General features: G+C 39.0%; 1 protein-coding gene across 1 annotated transcript; it reads right to left on the bottom strand.

Moving 5' to 3' along the window:
* Positions 1-79: 79 nt before the first annotated feature.
* Positions 80-19,828, bottom strand: tomm34 (translocase of outer mitochondrial membrane 34). Its single transcript, XM_039736039.1, has 8 exons — positions 19,718-19,828; positions 19,356-19,486; positions 18,342-18,441; positions 15,798-15,950; positions 8,682-8,848; positions 1,962-2,109; positions 785-911; positions 80-474 (listed from the first exon to the last, which is right to left on the bottom strand). Exons 2-8 carry the CDS (start codon positions 19,480-19,482, stop codon positions 370-372), a joined length of 927 nt encoding a protein of 308 aa, XP_039591973.1. The 5' UTR covers positions 19,483-19,486; positions 19,718-19,828; the 3' UTR covers positions 80-369.
* Positions 19,829-21,705: the final 1,877 nt, after the last annotated feature.

Genomic DNA, 21,705 nt, shown 5'->3' with positions numbered 1-21,705 from the left:
TACATCCATATGTTTATGGTATTACAGGATTTGTCATTGCTCTTTCATCCAGTGTTTTTGTGCAAGTAGCATTGAGGAATACATTTCTGAAGATCTTTTATTCTGGTAACGGGTACACAATGTTAAGCCTACCTGAATTTTGTTTATTCCGGTCTTTCGAAATCTGACATGCTAACAGTTTAAAGGAAAAAGGGGACAGCAAAAAAAAAAAAATTCCACAAACTGCAAAAAAAGCTAAAGAAAATACTGAGAAAAGCAAAATGATCCACTTTGTGTTCCATGGCTAAGTAAAGCTGGTTTTTAGCCTATTATGGTAATATCTCACAAGAGTCAGTTGCTTTGCAAAGCATTTATGCTGTAATTCGCATGTCACTTTTTAATTTTTTGTACTTCCTGCAGTAACTTCTGGACGGCTGTATTCTTTGGGTCGATCTTCAGTATTGCTTTCAGATCAGCAACACAAGCTGTATAATCCTGCAGAAATGTTTGTTTAAAAAAAAAAAAAAAATTACTAAAGAAAACTGAAGATGCTTAAATCGTATTAAATGAAATCAAAACGTCTAATTTTAGTAATTGTACTTTAATACAAATGTATGTCATGCAAGATCTTTTAGACACTAGTGTAGGTGAAAAATATGCAATCTTAAATGTTTAGTTGAAATGTAGGTAAAATTAAAGCTTGCTAGCAATCTCTAATTACGTGCCACTGGCAGAGATTTATGAAAGACTATGCAAGACACGTTTTATAGAGAAGTTTAGAGTGCATGAAGATTCTTTGCTTTACCTTTAATTCCTTTTGAGCCTGAGCACGTCTGTACAGAGCTTTAATATTATTGTAGTCCAGTCTCAGAGCCTCACTGCAGTCCCTTTTAGCCTCTGCATACATTTTCAATGAAAGGTAACAAAGAGCCCTGAGTTGGAGAAAGATATATTCAAATGTACAATCAATTATTTCAAATATGTTCCCACACAATTTTGCAAACTTGCATCAAAGAATGAATGTGTAATTTTTTTGTACACCTCGACCAAATCCACCTCAGATTCAACATGAAAGTGAGTGAGGCTGTATTTGGTAAAGTAATGCCAATGCAACATACTGGAGGGTGGGGTGGGTTGCTGAGGAAGGTTTTAGGGGCCTAGATCTGGACTGTTTTTGGTGACCGTGACATTGCAAGAGGTTTGTCTGTCCTGTTTGTGGCTCTTAAAAGATGTTTCTAGTAAGAGGAGTGGAGGGTGACTCCTATCATCAACTTGCAAACCAAGCGATTTCCCTTTTACTCTTGATTTTTGTAACTACCCCTCAATGACCGTTTCACCCTCCTTTCGAGCAGGCTTGGATTTGTTTCTCCCATTTCAAAATGTTTAACAGCTAGCATATAATATGTAGATAGGGTTCTGAGATTGTTGTTTTCTTGAGATATCCAGCAAAGATATTGAAATAAAGCCACTTTATTTGCACAGGACAGTTAAGTATTTTGAGAAATTATTCTATTGATATGCATGGCTAAACTTTTCTAAAGGATTATTTAATCCTACATTTTAGGATTGCTTGAAAAAGCCATAATGTGAATATGACAACTTGAGTTCCTCTTTAGTATTTTCACAAAAATATCAATTTGTATAGTTCATGCACTATTTTCTTTCTTGTAACAAATTTAAAATGGAAAAGACAAATACTTTTGACAGAAATGTTCTAACTTGTCTCCAGATGCTGTTCCTGTCAGCTTTTCAGTAAATATGGGAGAAAATATCATTTCAGAACTATACTTGTGCCAAATGTTCAGCTGTACAATTCAAACAAGCAAAGAAAATACTAGATTTTGCTTTTAGAAATGTTTATAGTCCCTATTAAATGTAATTGTTCACTGGTTACATGTCCTGTGTTTTTCATAAGCCTATTGCAGCAAGTAACTGTGGCAGTCTACCAATGGAATTACTAATGTACTGTATCAAAGTTTTACCTGTTGGTTAACGTTGTGGCTTCTTTTGGGTTCACTTTCAGACTTTCTGTATATTTTTCCACAGCAGATTTATGGTCACCTTTCTTCACAAGTGCATTTCCTTCTTCTTTCAAAGATAAGGCCCGTTTTATTACATCAGTGCTGGATGCTAAAAAGGAAGTGTATAATACAATTACAACATAATTGTGATGACCACTGTTCTAAAGCATAAACTAAAATGGCTTTAACCAGAAATACTAGTGGTGGTGTTCATATATTAGTTTCAGCATTTTTTTTTTCCTTCTATTAGTAACTTGATAATAGACAAATATACTTGAAACTATTATAGCAACAAGAATTTATTTATAAAGCATATTTAAAAAAAAAGCCAATAATGACCAAAGTGCTTTACAATGAAAAAATAAAATTAATCATGTAAAAATTGGTCAGAATTTAAAATTAAAGGAAAATGGGATACATTAAGATAGCAGCAGAAAGATTGGGGGGGGGGAGTACTTGTTTACACCATTGATTCAGAAACCACCATGAAGTAAGGCTTTGGTAATGACTTAAATGTGACTAAAGGGGGAGCAGGGCATTCTGATACACTCTGGTAAACTGTTTCGGGGGGGCCGGGGGTGTTGAGAGAGAGCAGCTACCAAAAAAGCCCTGTCACCTCTGTTTATACCTCGATCTAGAGACCACTAGGAGCAACTGACTAGATGCCCTAAGTACTCTTTGGGGTGTACATTTTTAAAATATCGGAGGTAAGGCGGCAGCAGTCCATTTAGACAGTTTTAAAATCCTTTTGAAAACAAAGTCCAGTGAAGAGAGGCGAGTACTGGAGAAAGATGGTCACATTTGTGCCTGAAAATTAAAAAAAAAAAAAATGGCCACAGCACTCTGCACCATCTGTAGGTGTTGTGAGGATGCCTGATCAACCCCAAGGTACGGACTACAATCTAACCTAGTGGTTATAAACATGTGAACTGCTTTTTGTCATTTTGAGAGAAAAAAAAAAAGCCCTTGACCTTTGATAAGTCTCAACTGATAGAAACTGGATCGAACTACAGCATTGATTTATGAAATTTAAACATTTACTCAAATGTAACCCCCACGTTTTTGGTACAAGGCTTCTATGATACCAAACTCCCAAAAGCATTATTCAGAAACGTTGAAATTTCAGCATTTCCAAAAACCAGTGTGTCTGTTTTCTTTTTATGGAGCTGAATTTATTGGCATCTAGGATTTTTGTTTCATTTAAACACATGTAGAAGGTGTGCTAAACCTCGCTGTAGTGTTTTTTTAAAAGGCAAGTAAAGCTGTGTCATCAGCATAAAAATAAAAAGCCATATTTCCTAATAATGGAACCTAAAGGCAGCATGTAAAAAGTACAGGACCAGGAAGGGAACCTTGTGGAACACCAGAGTTAAGATGTACTGAGGAGACTGAAGAATCAGCAAGTTTAACAGAGAAACAACGATTTGTTAAATAGGACTTAAAGCATTCAACACGGCAACACCCTGAACCCCACTTACTACTTCAAACATAAGAGAATTATGTGATCCACCATATCAAATGCTGCTGTAGGATCCAACAGACTCAAGCCTGCAGCATCACCAGAATCAGCTATTTAAAAGATTATAAAACTTTTAATATTGCAGTTTCTGTGCTATGATGAGCTCTAAAACCAGACTGAAATCATCCAAACTATTTTTCATTTAAAAGTAAAAAAAAAAAATTCAAGGTGGATTAAAACAACTTTCACCAAGCAAGTTTGTAGATGGGAGCAGGGATCTTTATGAACCACACAGTCTGGTGCAATTTTAGATAGATACTTTATTAATCCCAAGGGGAAATTCACATAATCCAGCAGCAGTATACTGATACAAAGAAACAATATTAAATTAATAGTAATAAAAATGAAAAAAATAAAATAAAAAAAGCAGACTAACTTTAATGTTAGCATTTACTCCCCCGGGTGGAATTGAAGAGTCGCATAGTGTGGGGGAGGAACGATCTCCTCAGTCTGTCAGTGGAGCAAGACAGTGACAAAAGTCTGTTACTGAAGCTACTCCTCTGCTTGGAGATGACACTGTTCAGTGGATGCAGTGGATTATTCATGATTTGACAGGAGTTTGCTTAATGCCCGTCACTCTGCCACAGATGTTAAACTGTCCAACTTTACTCCTACAATAGAGCCTGCCTTCTTAACAAGTTTGTCCAGGCGTGAGGCGTCTTTCATCTTTATGCTGCCACCCCAGCACACCACCGCGTAGAAGAGGGTACTTGCCATAACCGTCTGGTAAAACATCTGCAGCATCTTACCGCAGATGTTGAAGGATGCCAACCGTCTCAAAGTATAGTCTGCTCTGACCTTTCTTACATAGAGCATCAGTATTGGCAGTCCAGTCCAATTTGTCATCCAGCTGCACTCCCAGATATTTATAGGTCTGCACACAGTCACCTCTGATGATCACAGGGTCCATGAGGGGCCTGGGCCTCCTAAAATCCACCATTTGCTGGTGTTAAGATGTAAGTGGTTTGAGTCGCACCATTTAACAAAGTCTTTGATTAGCTTCCTGTACTCCTCCTCCTGCCCACTCCTGATGCAGCCCACAATAGCAGTGTCATCAGCGAACTTTGCACGTGGCAGGACTCCAGTCATATTGGAAGTCTGATGTATATAGATTGAACAGGACCGGAGAAAGTACAGTCCCCTGCGGCGCCCTGTATTGCTGAACACAATGTCAGACCTGCAGTTCCCAAGACACACATATTGAGGTCTGTCTGTAAGATAGTCCACAATCCATGCCACCAGGTGTGAGTCTACTCCCATCTCAGTCAGCTTGTCTCTAAGGAGCAGAGGTTGGATGGTGTTGAAGGCGCTAGAGAAGTCCAAAACATAATTCTTACAGCACCACCGCCTCTGTCCAGGTGGGAGAGGGATCGTGTAGCATATAGATGATGGCATCCTCCGCTCCCACCTTCTCCTGGTATGCGAACTGCAGAGGGTCGAGGGTGGCGGACCTGTGGCCTCAGGTGGTGAAGCAGCAGCCGCTCCATGGTCTTCATCAGATGTGACGTCAGAGCAACAGGCGGAAGTCATTCAGCTCACTAGGACGTGATACCTTTGGGACAGGGTGATACAAGATGTTTTCCAAAGCCTTGGGACTCTCCCTGTTCCAGGCTCAGGTTGAAGATGCGCTGTAGAGGACTCCCCAGTTCCAACGCACATGCCTTCAGCAGTCATGGCGATACACCATCTGGACCCGCTGCTTTGCTGGCACAAAGTCTTTTCAGCTCTCTGCTCACATGGGCTGCTGTAATTGTGGGTGGGGATGTCTCACCTATGCTGGTATCAGCAGAAGGATGGTTGGAGGATGCAGTACTCCAGGTGAGAGTGGGTTAGTGATCAAACCTATTAAAGAAGTTGTTCATTTGGTTTGCTCTCTCCACGTCTGTCTCGATGGCGGCACCCGCTCGAGCTGCAGCCAGTGATAATCTTCATCCCATCCCACACTTCCTTCATGCTGTTGTTCTGCAACTTCTGCTCCAGCTTTCTCCTGTACTGCTCTTTCACGCCCTGAGCTGGACTCGAGTTCCTTCTGCACGCGCTTGAGCTCATGCTGATCACCACCTTTAAAAGCCCTTTTCTTCTGGTTCAAAAGGCCCTTGATGTCACTTGTAACCCATGGCTTGTTGTTAGCATAGCAGCATACTGTTCTTACTGGAACTACAATGTCCATACAGAAGTTGATGTAATCAGTTGTGCATTCAACAGCCTCTTCAATGTTCTCACTATGTGACCCAAGCAATATATCCCAGTCTGTAGTTCCAAAGCAGTCTCTCAGAGCCTGCTCTGCCTCAGGGGACCACTTCCTGAATGAGCGTGTAGTTGTAGGTAGCGCCTCACTCTTGGTTTGTATTGAGGCTGAAGCAGAACCAGGTTATGATCTGCTTTCCCAAGCGCAGGCAGCGGGGTGGCGCTGTATGCGTCTTTAACGTTTGCATACAGTAGGTCGATAGTCCTGTTTCCCCGAGTGTTACAATCCACATACTGGGAGAAGGCAGGTAATGTTTTGTCCAGCATCACATGGTTAAAGTCTCCAGCGATTAGCACAAGTGCCTCAGGGTGCTGCATTTGTAACTTAGCAACTGCAAAATGGATGATGTCACTCGCCATCTCCGCGTTCGCTTGAGGGGGGATGTAAACAATAACAACAATCACGTGTCCAAACTCTCTGGGCAAGTAATAGGGATGCAGACTTACAGCCAACAGTTTGATGTCCCTGCAGCAATTGGAGATTTTAACGTTTACATGTCCTGAGTTGCACCACTTTGTATTGACATAGAGAGCGAGTCCTCCTCCTTTCTTCTTTCCGCAGGTACTTGCGTCTCTGTCCGCTCTAACTGTGCTAAACCCGGGTAGCTCCATGTTAGCATCTGGGATGGTAGTTGTTAGCCACGTTTCACTAAAACACAGCAAGCTGCATTCTCTGTAGGTTCTGACATTTTTCACCAGCACAGCCAGTTTGTCGATCTTATTTGGTAGTGAGTTCACATTTCCCAGGATCACAAAAGGCACAGACGGTTTATAACACCATTTTCTCTCAAGCTCTCTTTAGCTGTAAACTGTACCTTTCATCTTGCCTCAGTACCACAGTATGTTGCACTTTGGAATCAAACAGCTGGAGAATTTTTGCCTGACCACAACACTAACTGAATAGAAACAAATAACTGATGCTTAAATTCTCAGTTAAAGGGTGCTCACATGTGATAGTGGGATAAATAGACACTAAATCATAATGGGTTTTGCCTATGGCTATATATATATAATATTGAAAAAAAACAAAACTTAAATGTTTAGTGGCTGGGTATTGAAAGAATTACTCGCCTTATAACCTCAAAGAAATTCTTCCTATCACCCAGTCCAACTGTAGTGGCCATCTACATCTAGCTAATAGTGTATGGTGGAAGGTATACAAAATGAAAATGTTCTACTCAACTGCAGTTAAATCCTAACCCAACTCTGTTGCAGGAGAGGTAGGGCAGCTCTGTATTGGATGTGGTGTACACTAAACTTTCAACCAGTTACCTTAATTTGCATTTCTATTCTGCAGGGATGTCTGTTTTAGGATTTTTTTTTTCCCCCCACTGGTACTAGGTATACTAGTACTGTGCCACACTCCTACTATTATCAGCAAGTACAAATTGCTTAGTAGTTTTCCAAGCCTGTTTTTTACTACGTCTTTTATTAAAGCCAGGGTGAAAAGTACAGTGTCCGTACTACTGCCATGCTATGAGCTGTGCACATTGGAACAACTCTCCCTTCTGCTAGCATGTAGTGTTCTTCCCCAGCACCAAAGGTCAGGCTGCATTTTCAAATCAGTGTCAGTTACGTACCATTTTGTAGCTTTTCTCTTATTATAATTAATCTAAAATACATTGTTATGGCTGATAAGTATAAGCATGTGAATTTGGAATTTTCATAAAATATGAATTTATTAAAATGTTTACAAAATGGCATAAGTGCTTCAAATATTGTTCTTCCTAATCTGTAAATTGAAGCAACAGTGAACAATATAATGCATGATGTCAATAAAATTGAAAAACATGTTAAAATGGAAACCACGGAAGATAATGTTAATGTATTTTAATGTTCTTCTGTATTGCAGTTTAAATTCTGTAATATCTATTAAAATATTGTGATGTGCAGGCAGCTTGTGATGCACTGTTGGGAAGCAGAGTGTGTACTGAATGCTTTAAGTAATGGGAATGGGTGAAGGGTGTCTGTTCTGTAAGGGGCTGGCGTGCCTCTTAGGAGATGAGTAACAGGAGAAGTTAAAATAAAAAAGGTGTGGGGGAAGAAGTTTTTTTGAGTAGAGAGTCAGGAGACGATAAGCAGGACTGTTCGCAATATAGCGAAAAGAGGAAAACGAGTGGCAGGAAAAACTGATTGGTGAGGGAAAGCTTTCTTTTATTGTGTTGGAGATATACTCCATTATCTGGGTTACGGAGCACAAGACAGGGCACTGTTTGTTGCGGAACAAAAACTCCACATCAAACTTAAACTCCAGTACCTCCGAGTTCCATTTCCGTATTACGCTGATTGTTACATTATATGAATTCATTTTGTCAACACTATTTTGTAAATCAGTATGACTATTTGCTAAGCTACAGTATATCATTTTTAAAGTAGCTATTTGGTTATCTGTCTTTTCTCTAAAAATTTCCGATCTCTGATGGATAATCTGTTTTACTGTATTTAATAAAAATATTGAGTGGCCTTTTTCATAATTTTGGAGGTGACAGCAAGAGAAACTTGACCACCATGTTTAGCAGAAGCTCTTTTCACAATATGGGCTAAGCATTTAGTGAAGAAAAAAACTACCGTAAAAAGTGCCAGTGGTTCTTGATATGTAGCCCAGCTTGCAGAAAATAGCCTAAAGTGTCTACAAAAGTCATTGCAACAATATCGTCCACACCTATCTGCTTATGCAAAAATCACCTAGGCAAATATGCAAGCTGCACTTCTGTCACTACCACAGAAGCATCAATGGAGTAGGTAAGTGGACGTGGGAAAACCGAGTCTTTAGCTGTGAGATTAAGTCATCCTACATGTACCCTCATGGTTCCAAGTAGCAATATAGTAGATTGTAGCCCTTCAATAAATTTAAACTATTCAATCAACCTATGGAAATGAGCAAAAGGAGTAGCAAAAATTTTTGAAAAATATACCTTTTCCATCACATGGTGGAGAATGGTTTTGTTGTGTGAGTGTGATTTTGTCCCCTTTAACTTTGCCTTCATTCAGTTTCTCTCTGACTGAGAGAGGTACAGTAGGAATCACAGGGAGTTTATTACGCCAATTCAGCCCATCTTTTTCAGTTAAGGCTTTTGTCATTCTGAAAAAAAGATAATTCAAATATTACATAAGTATTATGCTTCAGTATTTTCATTCTTAAGTAGATTTCACAATTTTGAATAAAAGCAGCACCAAAATATCAATTTGATCTGTCTTAGACCGTAAACTTAAACACAATAAAAGAGAGAAATACATTGTATAACACACAACTTTTTTGTTCCAGTTTACACTATAAATTGAACTTCAATCGAGGGGGTTAAAAAAAAAAAAAACTTAATTTGCAAAATACACAAACTGTCAACTTATTCTTCGATATTCACCCCACTGCTTAAGATTACAATTGGTGTCTTACCTGCACAGCATGAGCTATACAACTACCTGTTCACCACATGCTTTCCTAACATAAAGTTGTGATTGAAAGTTTGTGAACCCTATAGAATTTTTTTTTTTTATTATTTTTATTAATTTTATTTCACTCCATACAAAGCAATCAAGTTTTTACAAAAAGAAAAATAGAGTTAAGAACAGAATTTTCTATATTTCTGCATAAATATGACCTAAAACATCAGATTTTCACTTAAGTCCTAAAAGTAGATAAAGAGAAACCAGTTAAACAAATGAGACAAAAATATTACACTTGGTCATTTATTTATTAAGGAAAATGATTGAATATTACATATTTATGAGTGGCAAAAGTATGTGAACCTTTGCTTTCAGTATCTGATGTGACCCCCCTTTTGCAGCAATAACTGCAACTAAACATTTCTGGTAACTTTTTTGATCATTCCTGCACACCGGCTTGGAGGAATTTTAGCCCATTCCTCCGTAAAGAACAGCATCATCTCTGGGATGTTGGTGGGTTTCCTCACATTAACTGCTCGCGTCAGGTCCTTCCACAATATTTTGATTGGATTAAGGTCAGGACTTTGACTTGGCCATTCCAAAACATTAACTTTATTCTTTAACCATTCTTTGGTACAACGACTTATGTGCTTAGTGTCGTTGTTTTGCTGCATGACCCACCTTCTCTTGAGATTCAGTTCATGGACAGATTGTCCTGACATTTTCCTTTAGAATTCTCTGATAATTCAGAATTAATTGTTCCATCATTGAAGGTAAGCCGTCCTGGCCCAGATGCAGTAAAACAGGCCCAAACCATGATACTACCACAACCATAAGGTTTTTATGCTGGAATACAGTGTTTTCCTTTCTCCAAACATAATGCTTTACGTTTAAAGCAAAAAGTTCTATTTTGGTGTCATCCGTCCACAAAACATTCTTCCAGTAGCATTCTGGTTTGTCCAGGTGATCTTTAGCAAACTGCAGACGAGCAGCAATGTTTTTTTTGGAGAGCAGTGGCTTTCTCCTTGCAATCCTGCCATGCACACTATTGTTATTCAGTGTTCTCCTGATGGTGAACTCATTAACATGAACAATAGCCAATGTGGCTTATATCATCTTATGTGCATAGCTGTATGGCAATATAAAGCAACATTTTATGCCTCCTTAGGTTTAAAATCCAATGAGATAAACTAAGCAAAGAGCAGCCATACACAATGTTCATTTTTTGTTCTAAGATATATATATATATATTTTTTTTTTTTTGAGTGCTTGAATTGTATTATTAGTCCTATGTCTGTCTGCCTGTTTATGTTTCTGCTGCCCTTTGCATCTAAAATTTCCCCACTCAATCAATAGTTTAAGCTAGTTTATTACGCAGTCCTGCCACTGTTGCAGAAATATTGAAAACATTGATATAATTTTCAAAATTACTCGTTTTATGACCCTCCTCGCTATCATTGGTTATGCATAGCTTGCCAGAGTTTGTTTTAGTCTAGTATATCATTTTAACAATGATTCCTTTGTTTCAACAAAAATGAAACCTATCAGTAAAGGTAAGAGCAGTGGCTTTCTCTTTGAAACCCTGCCATGCACACCATTGTTATTCAGTGTTCTCCTGATGGTGGACTCGTGAATAGCCAATGTGAGAGAAACCTTCAGTTGCTTAGAAGTTACCCTGGGGTCCTTTGTGACCTTGCTGACTATTATATGCCTTGTTCGTGGAGTTATCTTTGTTGGTCGACCACTCCTGGGGAGGGTAACAATGGTCTTGAATTTCCTCCCATTGTACACCATCTGTCTGACTCTGGATTGGTTGTGTCCAAACTCTTTATTGATGATTTTGTAACCTTCCTGATGAGCATCAAAAACTCTTTTTCTGAGGTCCTCAGAAATCTCATTTGTTCATGCCATTATACACTTCCACAAACATGTGTTGTGAAGAGCAGACTTTGATAGATCCTGTTCTTTAAATAAACACAAGGTACCCACTCACACCTGATTGTTATTCCATTGATTGAAAACACCGGACTCTAATTTCAACTTCAAACTAGCTGCTAATCCTAAAGGTTCACATACTTTTGCCACTCACAAATATGGAATATTCCATTTTTTCCTTAATAAATAAATGACCAAGTATATTTTTGTCTCATCTGTTTAAATGGTTTCTCTTTATCTACTTTTAGGACTTGAGTGAAAATCTGATGATGTTTTAGGTCATATTTATGCAGAAATATAGAAAATTCTAAAGGGTTCACAAACTTTCAAGCACAACTGTATCATTACGGACATGCCCAAAACAATTTACATAAAACCAGAGTTGGGTGGATTGGGAAGTCAAGCTTGGGGATGAGAAAAGTCAGAAAATAAGCACAGGCCAAGAAATACTGCTCACCATCCACCTTATTAAACCATATTGGACCATAGTAATTAATTGGCCAGTTTAGCTGTACAAATCAATCATTCCATCCAGTTGTGCTTGAGGGTGTCTGGTAATATACTCTGAACGTGTATGTATACTTTATTTGTCCGCACCTTGGGAGGCAAGTTTTTCCCAGCCCCCCTTAAAACATACAGCAACTTCAGAAAATATTCAGAACAATTCACATTTTTGAATGGTGCAAAAATCACCTCCCCTCCTTTTACTGAGCACTTGCAGCACCTTTGGCAGCAATTCAGACATTTTGGGTCTGACACAATAAGCTTTGCACACCTGGATTTGGCTTTTTTTTCCTGCTATGTGTCTCGGCAGATCCTCTCAAGCTCTATCCAGTAGAATTGACACAATCTGTTGACAGCTATCACTCAACCCTGCTGAACTCCTAGCCACTGACCAGCAATCCCACAGCTTATTGCTGCTACCACAATGCTTTCCTGTTCTAATGGCATTGTATACATAATCGGCAGTGGCCTTTCATTTGTCTTCTACTGAGGGGGCTTTCATAAATCCCAGATTTGGTGAAGTGTTGTAGTAGTGGTTGTCTTGCTAGACGTTTCTCCATCTCCATCTCCACACAGGTTCTCTGGAGCTTAGCCAGTGACCGTTGAGTTTTTGATCATCATCTCTTACCAAAGTCCTTCTCTCCTGATTTTCAGCTTGGCCTGCAGCTCAACTCTAGAAAGAGGTGTAGTTGTTCGGAGCATCTTCCATTTAGGAATTATGGAGGAAACGGTTCTTGGGAACCTTCAATACTGCAGAAACTTTTGTAGTCCACATCATATCTGTGTCTCGATACAACCCTGTGTCTACACTCTTCCTTTGAACTCATGGCTTGGTTTATGTTTGTCTACTGTAAAATCTTAATGAAATGAAGTGAACACAGGTGGAAAATGTGGAAATATTTCAGTGATGATCAATAGAAAGGCATGCACCTGAGTCACTCAAGTGTCATAACAAAGGGCCTGAATACTTGTGATAATAATAGCAAAAATTTGTAAAATACTGTTTTTATTTTGTCATTCTGGGTTACTGAGTGGTGTTTGGGGGGGATAATTTTAGAAAAAGGCTTCTTGGTGAATGGTAGTTGGCTTCCATCTTGTTATTCTTCAAAGAAGCCCATTTTTGCCAGGTGTCTTTCCAATCATGGAATCCTGAACACTGATCTTTCCTGAAGCAAGGAAGGCTGCAGCTTCTTTCAATGTTTTTTTTTTTTTATAAAGAATTTTGTGGATTTCTGGATAATTGTGTACTCCCAAATGTGTAGCATATTTGCTACGTCAGTTACTATCAAGTGTTCCATTTAAAGATTGTCTCTCACAGCAGTTCAAAGTCTTTGTTGTACTTTTCAGAATGACAGCTATGAAAAAACTATTTTCTTCAGAAAAATCCTTTAATTGTGCATTACGAGTTTCAGTAAGTCTTTGATGGCAAGAGTCAATATAAAGTGAATTTTAGACTGAGCAGGGCTGACTGTGATTATCTCTTTAACCTCTTAACCGCCCTCTGCCGGATATATCCGGCATCGTAGCTTTATTGCTGACGCCTTACTGCCGGAATTATCCGGCACATTTGCTTATGGTTATATGAATGCCTGGCGCGTAGTATAACTAACGGTATGGCGTGGGTATTATTACTACATTGTATTTCGAGAACTCTATGGTTGTATTGGGCGGAAATAACCGTTCTTTACTTTGTGATTCGGAAGTGAAAGTTGTGAATATGGCGAAACGTAAACTGACCTCAAGTGAGGTTTTGCAGGCGATTTTGGACAATAATTCTGATCACGATTTTAGCAGTACTGAAGAAAATTTTAGCGACAATGATGATCAGCAACGTGCGCTGCATGATACTGTGAATGACGACGCATCGGATGATAGCGATGAGTGGGTGTATCCGCAGCATCTCAACTGGACTGCTGCCTGTGGTGAACTACCATTTCTGTATCCGTTTGAGGCAACGTGTGGGTTTACTGTTGATGTAAACAATTACACTGCTAAGCAGTTTTATGAGCTGTTTGTGTCACCTGACTTGATCAGACATTTTGTTCATCAAACAAATCTGTATGCAGCACAGTTTATTGAGAAAAATCCCAATTTACCTCCACATTCCCGTGTTCATGCTTGGGTAGACACAGATGAAAACGAAATGAAAAAATTCATTGGAATTTTGATGTTGATGGGAATAATCAGAAAACCAGATATTGAGATGTACTGGTCTACAGATCCTATGTATGCAACACCTATTTTTGCAACTATCATGAAACGTAACCGATCCTCTTTGCTGCTGAAATTCTTTCATTTGAATGACAACAGCAATGAGCCAGATAAGAAACATCCAAACCGTGACCGCTTGTTCAAGCTACGTCCTTTGATTGACCATTTATTTGAAACATTTCAGTTACCCTACGTACCAGGCCCGTCAGTTGCAGTTGATGAAAGTTTATTGTTGTGGAAGGGCTGCTTACAGTTTCGACAGTATCTACCATTGAAAAGGGCACGGTTTGGTATCAAGATGTTTTGCTTAGCTGAGAATTCAGGTTACATTTATAGATTTCGTGTATACACTGGCAAAGAGGATCCTATGAGTAGTATTTCAGCAGTGTTGCCAGACAAATGTAAGGACTTTGGACTTTCAGAGAAGATTGTTGTATACCTTGCCCTACCAGTATTGGACAATGGGTACACCATTTGGATGGATAACTGGTACTCCAGTTGTAGGCTGTTCCATTACCTTCATTAGCGTATAACTACTGCATGTGGCACAATTCGTTCTAACAGGGTCCCTCCAGAAGTTCGCAATTCAGCGCCAGCAACAGGTCAGCACATTGCATACCGCAGTGGCCCATTGCTGTGCCTGAAATTTCGAGACAAGAAAGATGTTCACATGCTAACAATTCGGCATAATGAGTCTGTGCAGGAGGCTCCCCGCAGAAGAGGACGCCCATCACCTACTAATGTCCATTACAAGCCACAATGCATCATTGAATATAACAGCAACATGGGTGCTGTTGACAAGCAGGACCAAGTATTGGAACCCTATTCGGCTGCAAGAAAAACTATGAAGTGGTATAAAAAGTTATCAGTTCATCTGCTCCAAATGGCAATGCTGAATGCTCACATTCTGTACCAGAAAAATGGAGGCACAAAAACATTTCTGCAGTTTGAACATGACGTCATTGCAGACTTCATTTTCTCTGGTGAGGAACAACATGCAGATAGAGTAGAAGCAGTGGTGAGGCTCACAGAACGTCACTTTCCGGACAAACCCGAACCAACAACAACTTGGACCAAGCCACAGGCACGCTGTCGTGTATGCTCAAAGAAGGGTCAACGTAGAGACGTCAAGACCTTCTGCTCAAAGTGTCCCAGCAATCCAGGACTTTGTGCAGTTCCCTGCTTTGGCCTGTGGCACAGCAAACTCAAAAACTATGATTGACCGAACTACTTCGATAGCTTTTGACTGTTCCGTTTTGTAGTAGACACTAAATCCATAAGCCTGAGAAAATGTACATTTTTGTGTTTTATTACGTGTTTGCCCATTTCTAGAACTTGCACAACATTTAGTGGCAAATACTGCTTGAATAAATGTAAAAAAGTAAAAAAAAAGAAAATTGTTCAGATTTCACCCAGCGTGGGGAATATTTAGGGTGTTGGCGGTTAAAGGGTTAAATTGGGTTGATTAAACTAGATGTTACTTTTTTGGTGTTAGATAACTATTTTATTTTATTTTTTTTTTAATACTTGTATACTCAGGTACCCAATTTTCTAAATTTCATTTTGTTAAACATTTGGTGTCATAATAGTAGAGGAACTCAAAAAGAGGGACATACTTTTTACATCCCCGTAGGTGTACCATATCCTTAAAAATTAGTAATTTTGTTTGCCTGAATTGATTTTGGTTAAATGATTAATTGCTGTATTAAGTTTTCATACTAGTAAGATACAGAATGTTTACAAGTTTGAAAATGGGAGTGAACAGATTTTATTGTCGCTATATAAGCGTATTAGGCTGTATGTTTAGATGGACGTTAAGGGAATTAACAATGACATACACCATCTTGTTTAATCAACAAGCAAATAAGACCTAGTATCACACTTCAGTCATCTGAAAAATGTGTCTTCAGTCTGTTATAAACAATGTTGAGTAGAAGGCACTGCCTTCTAATTCAAGTGTTTAAAATGTGCAAATATTGAAACATCTTCCCTGTTACCTGTTTATGCCATCATGAGCTGCTTGTACACTGCTGTCCACCTGCAAGGCAGTTTTGTAGTCAACATATGCCAGATGGTACCTCTCTAAAGCTTCATAGGCTGCAGCCCTCCTCAACAGTGGTTTAATCCCGAAGGGTATCAATTCCAAAGACCTAAGGGGAATAGAAATAAAGTACGTCATGATAAATCACAGACTGACCACCATCTCTTGGTTATTGTAAACCACTGGAGCAATCATTGTCTTTGATAACCACCACAGTGAATTAGTGGCTTCTATCATCTTATGTGCATAGCTGTATGGCAATATAAATGCCTCCTTAAAATCCACTGAGATAAACTAAGCAAAGAGCAGCCATACACAATGTTAATTTTTTGTTCTGTTAATTTTGCAATTTCTGCACTCTCTATTTTTTTTGAGTGCTTGAATTGTATTAGTCCTATGTCTTCCTGTTTGTTTTAGGTTTCTGCTGCCCTTTGCATCTAAAATTTCCTCATTCAATTAATAGTTTATTTAAGCTAGTTTATTAGATAGTGCTGCCACTGTTGCAGAAATCTTGAAAACATTCATATAATTTTCAAAATAAAAATGACTCGTTTTATGACCTTCCTCGCTATCATTGGTTATGCATAGCTTGCCAGAGTTTGTTTTAGTCTAGTATATTATTTTAACAATGATTTCTTTTTTTCTACAAAAATTAAACCTTTCAGTGAAGGTAAGAAAACAGCTGAATGGCAGAGCAATACACCATATTCAGTGAAGCTTAGTTTATCAGTGTGAGGAAAACCAGCTCAATTGTGTTGCCATTGAAAAATGGATCAACTTTGAGTTGAATGATCATCTACCGATGGATCCAATGGTAAGGGTGATTCTTCCTCATCAATATTTTACCTCTTGCAATGTAGCTAGCTATGTTTGAGAGAGAGAGAGAGAGAGAAAGTAATCAAACGTATAGTTTACTAAAAATAACTTTCTAGTTTCCTATTGCTAAGAATGTATTCAAATTTTTTTTTGATGGAACTGATCTAACTTTAGCTTTTGAAGCAGCATAAAATAACATTACCAAATTCTGCTACTTGTGTGGAGTTTTAGCAGTCCTGAAGACAGGCAAAACTACACTGTTCCAAGCTCAAATGCCAGCACATCGCCCATCTTTTTCAATGGCCTTTCCTCATTTTTTGTTTTCTACAGAGTCTGAGGAAAAATCATAATCTTGCAAGAAGTGTGTTACAACTTCTTTGATAGCTGCCTGTTTAAAAAGTGAATGACCACTGCTTCAGAGCAAGGTACAGTTAATTGTCAGAACAATGGACTAGAAGGGGAGAATGTGTCAGCTGCTCAGAAATGCTGCTGTTTTCCATAAACAAATATGCTGGCAAACACTATATATATACAAAGATATTATATAAAAACATAAACCAACATTTGTTACTGAAACCACACATGGGTTTAGAGGATATGGTGGTTTTGGTAAATCTAGAAATGTCTGACAACTAAGCAAATTGTTTCTAGTTGGAGCCAAGTTTAGGGCATTCCTAAACTATTGTCATAATGGGGCATGCTATTGATGATGCTGATCAAAATTCATATCTTGTCCTAGCAATATTTTAGATAGATAATCTTGGTTGCTCATACATTTTTATTTCTTCCCCAAAGCTTTGGTGCACCAAGAGCTGTGATTAAGATAAACAGTTCTGTCTTCAGTGGGCAGAAAGTACTGTACTGTATATAGAAATTCAGAGGAACACGTATTCAAGACACTAAACAGAAGAGGGAGATAAAGTTAGTCTGTTAAAAAGATGCTGTTTCTCTTTCACCTGCCTCCTCCGCACTGACGACAAAGGATATTTTCTTAGCTTAATTTCTTCTAACAGGATGATAGATGGCATACTAGTAGGATATATGCACTTGGCTCACATTTTTAATTTAAAAACGGTTAGTAATCCAATCAGTTGACTATGCAACAAAAAATATTAAATATCAGACATATTATGAAAGCATTAACCTGAAATGTTAAACTGTGCTCTTCCCTTTCTTCAGGATTTAAGCACCCTTTTAACGGTGCAAAGGTGCTCATAGCAGATTTAAGCATTCAAAAGTAGAATCTATTGTATTTATAATACCACTGACTGAAAACTGAAATGTGTTTCCTCTATATACTTGGGAGCTAACATATGGAACTTGTCTTAACTCAAATTGACAACATGTTTTGAAGCACAGGTCTAGGACAAGTTATTTTATAAGCGTTCAGTTAATCTTACTGTATGTTCAGATCTGAGGCTTTTGTATATTAATACTGCAGAATAAATAACCTTTGTTTTAATCCATTATACACTTTTTTTTTTTTAAATATTGCTGTATTTTCATACATGCTGAAACTTATCAGTGGGTTTTGCTGCACTAACACTACTCAGGTTTAACATATCCAATATTTATACTGTGTCTCTCAAACATAGGACTAATTAAAAACAAAGTCTTCCCTAGGGCCTCGCCTATCTCAGACATGCAATTTACCATATAAAGAAAGAATCAGTAAGGTACTCACGCTGTGCAATCTTTGATACACTCGCTACAGTTGCCATCTTTCAGGTAGCATGCTGCACGATTTGAATACAAGATGCCAAGCTCCTCTGGGTTGCTCTTACCTAGAAAATTTAAACAAAATCTTTCTATGTTAGCTTTCAAATATAATAAGCCTAGTAGACTAAAGGGGACAAAACCTAAGGTGAAGACTACATACTAAGGATGTTGCATTCTTGCCTGAAATTCAATTAGATTTGAATGTGCATTTGATTTTTCTGTTAGCTAACCTGTAAGGGACTTGGTGAATTTTTATTAGATATTTATATTTGAAGAAGATGGCAATCATGTTATTCTAAAAATTTGGTATTTTAAATGTGTACTGCATTTTGAATATACCAAATTGAAATGAAGATTTGTAGATTTTGGGCGCCTTGAGCATGGGAAAGGCGCTATATAAATATTATTATCATTATTAGATGTCTCCGCATCCCTGGGTGTACTATGTCATAGTGTTAGAATTTACAGTTATGATACACAAGCGTTTAAACTGCCCAAGCCATGCAGTTGTTCCTGGCATGTATGAAGGACTTGAAGTAGGCTAAAATGCTACACTAGCACCTCGCTGCTTATGAACCGGAGTGTAGTGAATATTGGGTCGGAGTATCTTAAGGATTCCGAGGCCGGGGATTGTGTAGCCTCTATTGAATCAGCGGTTGTCAAGTCAGTCCCAAAGTATCGTATCTGCGCTACCCACCACCTCTCTGGTCACCTCACCGACCATTTTATGCTACGGTTTAACACCCCCATAAACCTATTTCATAATGCCAGGCACAGCATTATACTGATCAGACTCCTTCGCCACCCACGGCCACCTTTCAGGGTACAAATCCTCGTGCAACCCCGCTGGATATGCTTACTTTGTTTAGCTCACCAACCTAACACTATCATTTGTTATAAAATAACTAGTTTTCGAGCAAAATGTAAATACGTCATAATGACAAGTACCCCCCTCCCCTCGGGTAGTTTGTGAACTCACCGGCGGAGAGCTGCGCGATGGCCTGTGTATAACGTGCGGCCGCTTCCCCGTATTGGCCACTTCTGAAGAGCTCATTGCCGGCCTCCTTAAGTTGAGGGACTGAACATGAGCGTGACTTACTCGGCATCTTCCTAAGAAGAAAAAGAAAGCCGATGGAATTAAAACACTTCGGTTTGGGACTGCCGGCAGCAAAAGCACACAGACAGAACGCCGGTGTTTGACTACAAGGAGGAGACGCGCCTGCGCCACACACTGCTTATACTCGCTCTTCCTGCACTCCGTGCAAAGCAAAGGGTGTTTTCAGTCTCCCAATTAAAAGTACGAAAGCCGATGAGCTCGTTACGACGGGTATGCGCACATACCGCACCCAGTAGACCGGCACAAGTAGACACGCCTTTCGTCCTTATTTGGTTTCACTTTCTATTCCACTCATCCGTTTGCATTTCTCAAAAACCTTCGCGCTCCTCGTGTTCTGCTAAAAATATAGTGTTGGGCATTGCCATATACGTTCTCAGCCACTATGGACTTCTCGGCCACCGTGCCTTTGTTAAAGGGGAAAATGCATATATGCGTAGAAGGTTTTTTTTAGTTTATGAGATGGCTCACTTTGGAAGAGACGATATTAGCGGAATTCCAGTCGTATCTACTCCAAAATCAGAATAAGTAGACATATTAAAACAGCACCGTTTAAATTAAATGTAGTTAATGTTTTAGTACACAGTTTTGTTTTTAGGTTGTTACTACACCAGTTTGTAATTGTTATTTTTATGATCTATTATATGTATGTGCACTCTGCGTAAGTTTACAAATGTAACAAGCACCGAGATGAAAGAATTGAGACGTGCACCAAATGAGAGTTGTGCCTAATAACAGTAAAGTTTATTTCACAGTGAATTGTTCGCGGCCGCACTGCATGAGAATTAACCTCTTCCTGTTACAGCCATGGAAATCGCATAGTAAAATGACAAATAACTATGGGCTATTGCACATTTTCAGATTTTTTCTTCTCGATCGTCCACCAGCTCCGCGTGTTGTCCTACTCCGGCAGTCTTCATCTGCATTTTCGAAACATTCTGGGATTGTAAATGTAAGGTACAACGCTAATGTTCCGGGGGTTTCTGGCTCAGCGCTCCTTCTGTAACTCTCTAGCGTTGTAGCCCCGCCTACCTTTGGGGTAATATGCTTGCTACTACAATACGTAAAGCGGGCTCGGAATTCGTAAGCCCTTCCTCCTGGGCAGAGTTGTGCTTCTGAGCAAATGCGGATAACCTGCGAAAGCGGGAAGAATTGCGAGTAGATAGATTGATTTATAGATATATGCTTTTATTTTTAAAATTAGGTATGGAATACATAGGCCAATTGCATTTAGAAAACGTTTTTTTATATTTGTCTCATGAAAACAGTGTTTCATCACTTTGATATGCATGGCATCTGTCAGATTCATAAAATTAGAATATCATGACGAAGTTGATTTATTTCAGTAATTCCATTCAAAAAGTGAAACTTGTATATTAGATTCATTCATTACACACAGACTGATGTATTTCAAATGTTTATTTCTTTTAATTTTGATGATTATAACTGACAACTAATGAAAGTCCCAAATTCAGTATCTCGGAAAATTAGAATATCAATTAAGACCAATGCAAAAAAAGGATTTTTAGAAATGTTGGCCAGCTGAAAGGTATGAACATGAAAAGTATGAGCATGTACAGCACTCAATATTTAGTTGGGGCTCCTTTGGCCTGGATTACTGCAGCAATGCGGCGTGGCATCAGTCTGTGGCACTGCTCAGGTGTTATGAGAGCACATGTTGCTCTGATAGTGGCCTTCAGCTCTTCTGAATTGTTGGGTCTGGCATATTGCATCTTCCTCTTCACAATACCCCATAGATTTTCTATGGGGTTAAGGTCAGGCGAGTTTGCTGCCCAATCAAGAACAGGGATACCATGGTCCTTAAACCTGGTACTGGTAGCTTTGGCACTGTGTGCAGGTGCCAGGTCCTGTTGGAAAATGAAATCTTTATCCCCATAAAGTTAGTCAGCAGCAGGTGCCTCTCCTCTCTTCCTCCAGACTCTGGGACCTTGACTTCCAAAGGAAATGCAAAATTTACTTTCATCAGAGAACATAACTTTGGACCACTCCGCAGCAGTCCAGTCCTTTTTGTCTTTAGCTCAGGTGAGACGCTTCTGATGCTGTCTCTTGTTCAAGAGTGGCTTGACACAAGGAATGCGACAGCTGAAACCCATGTCTTGCATACGTCTGTGTGTGGTGGTTCTTGAAGCACTGACTCCAGCTGCAGTCCACTCTTTGTGAATCTCCCTCACAGTTTTGAATGGGTTTTGTTTCA

This window comes from Polypterus senegalus, chromosome 14, assembly GCF_016835505.1.
Source record: "Polypterus senegalus isolate Bchr_013 chromosome 14, ASM1683550v1, whole genome shotgun sequence".
NCBI classification, from domain to species: Eukaryota; Metazoa; Chordata; class Cladistia; order Polypteriformes; family Polypteridae; genus Polypterus; species Polypterus senegalus.
The sequence above is the reverse complement of the archived record's forward strand: the minus strand, read 5'-3'. Positions and strand labels throughout refer to the sequence as shown.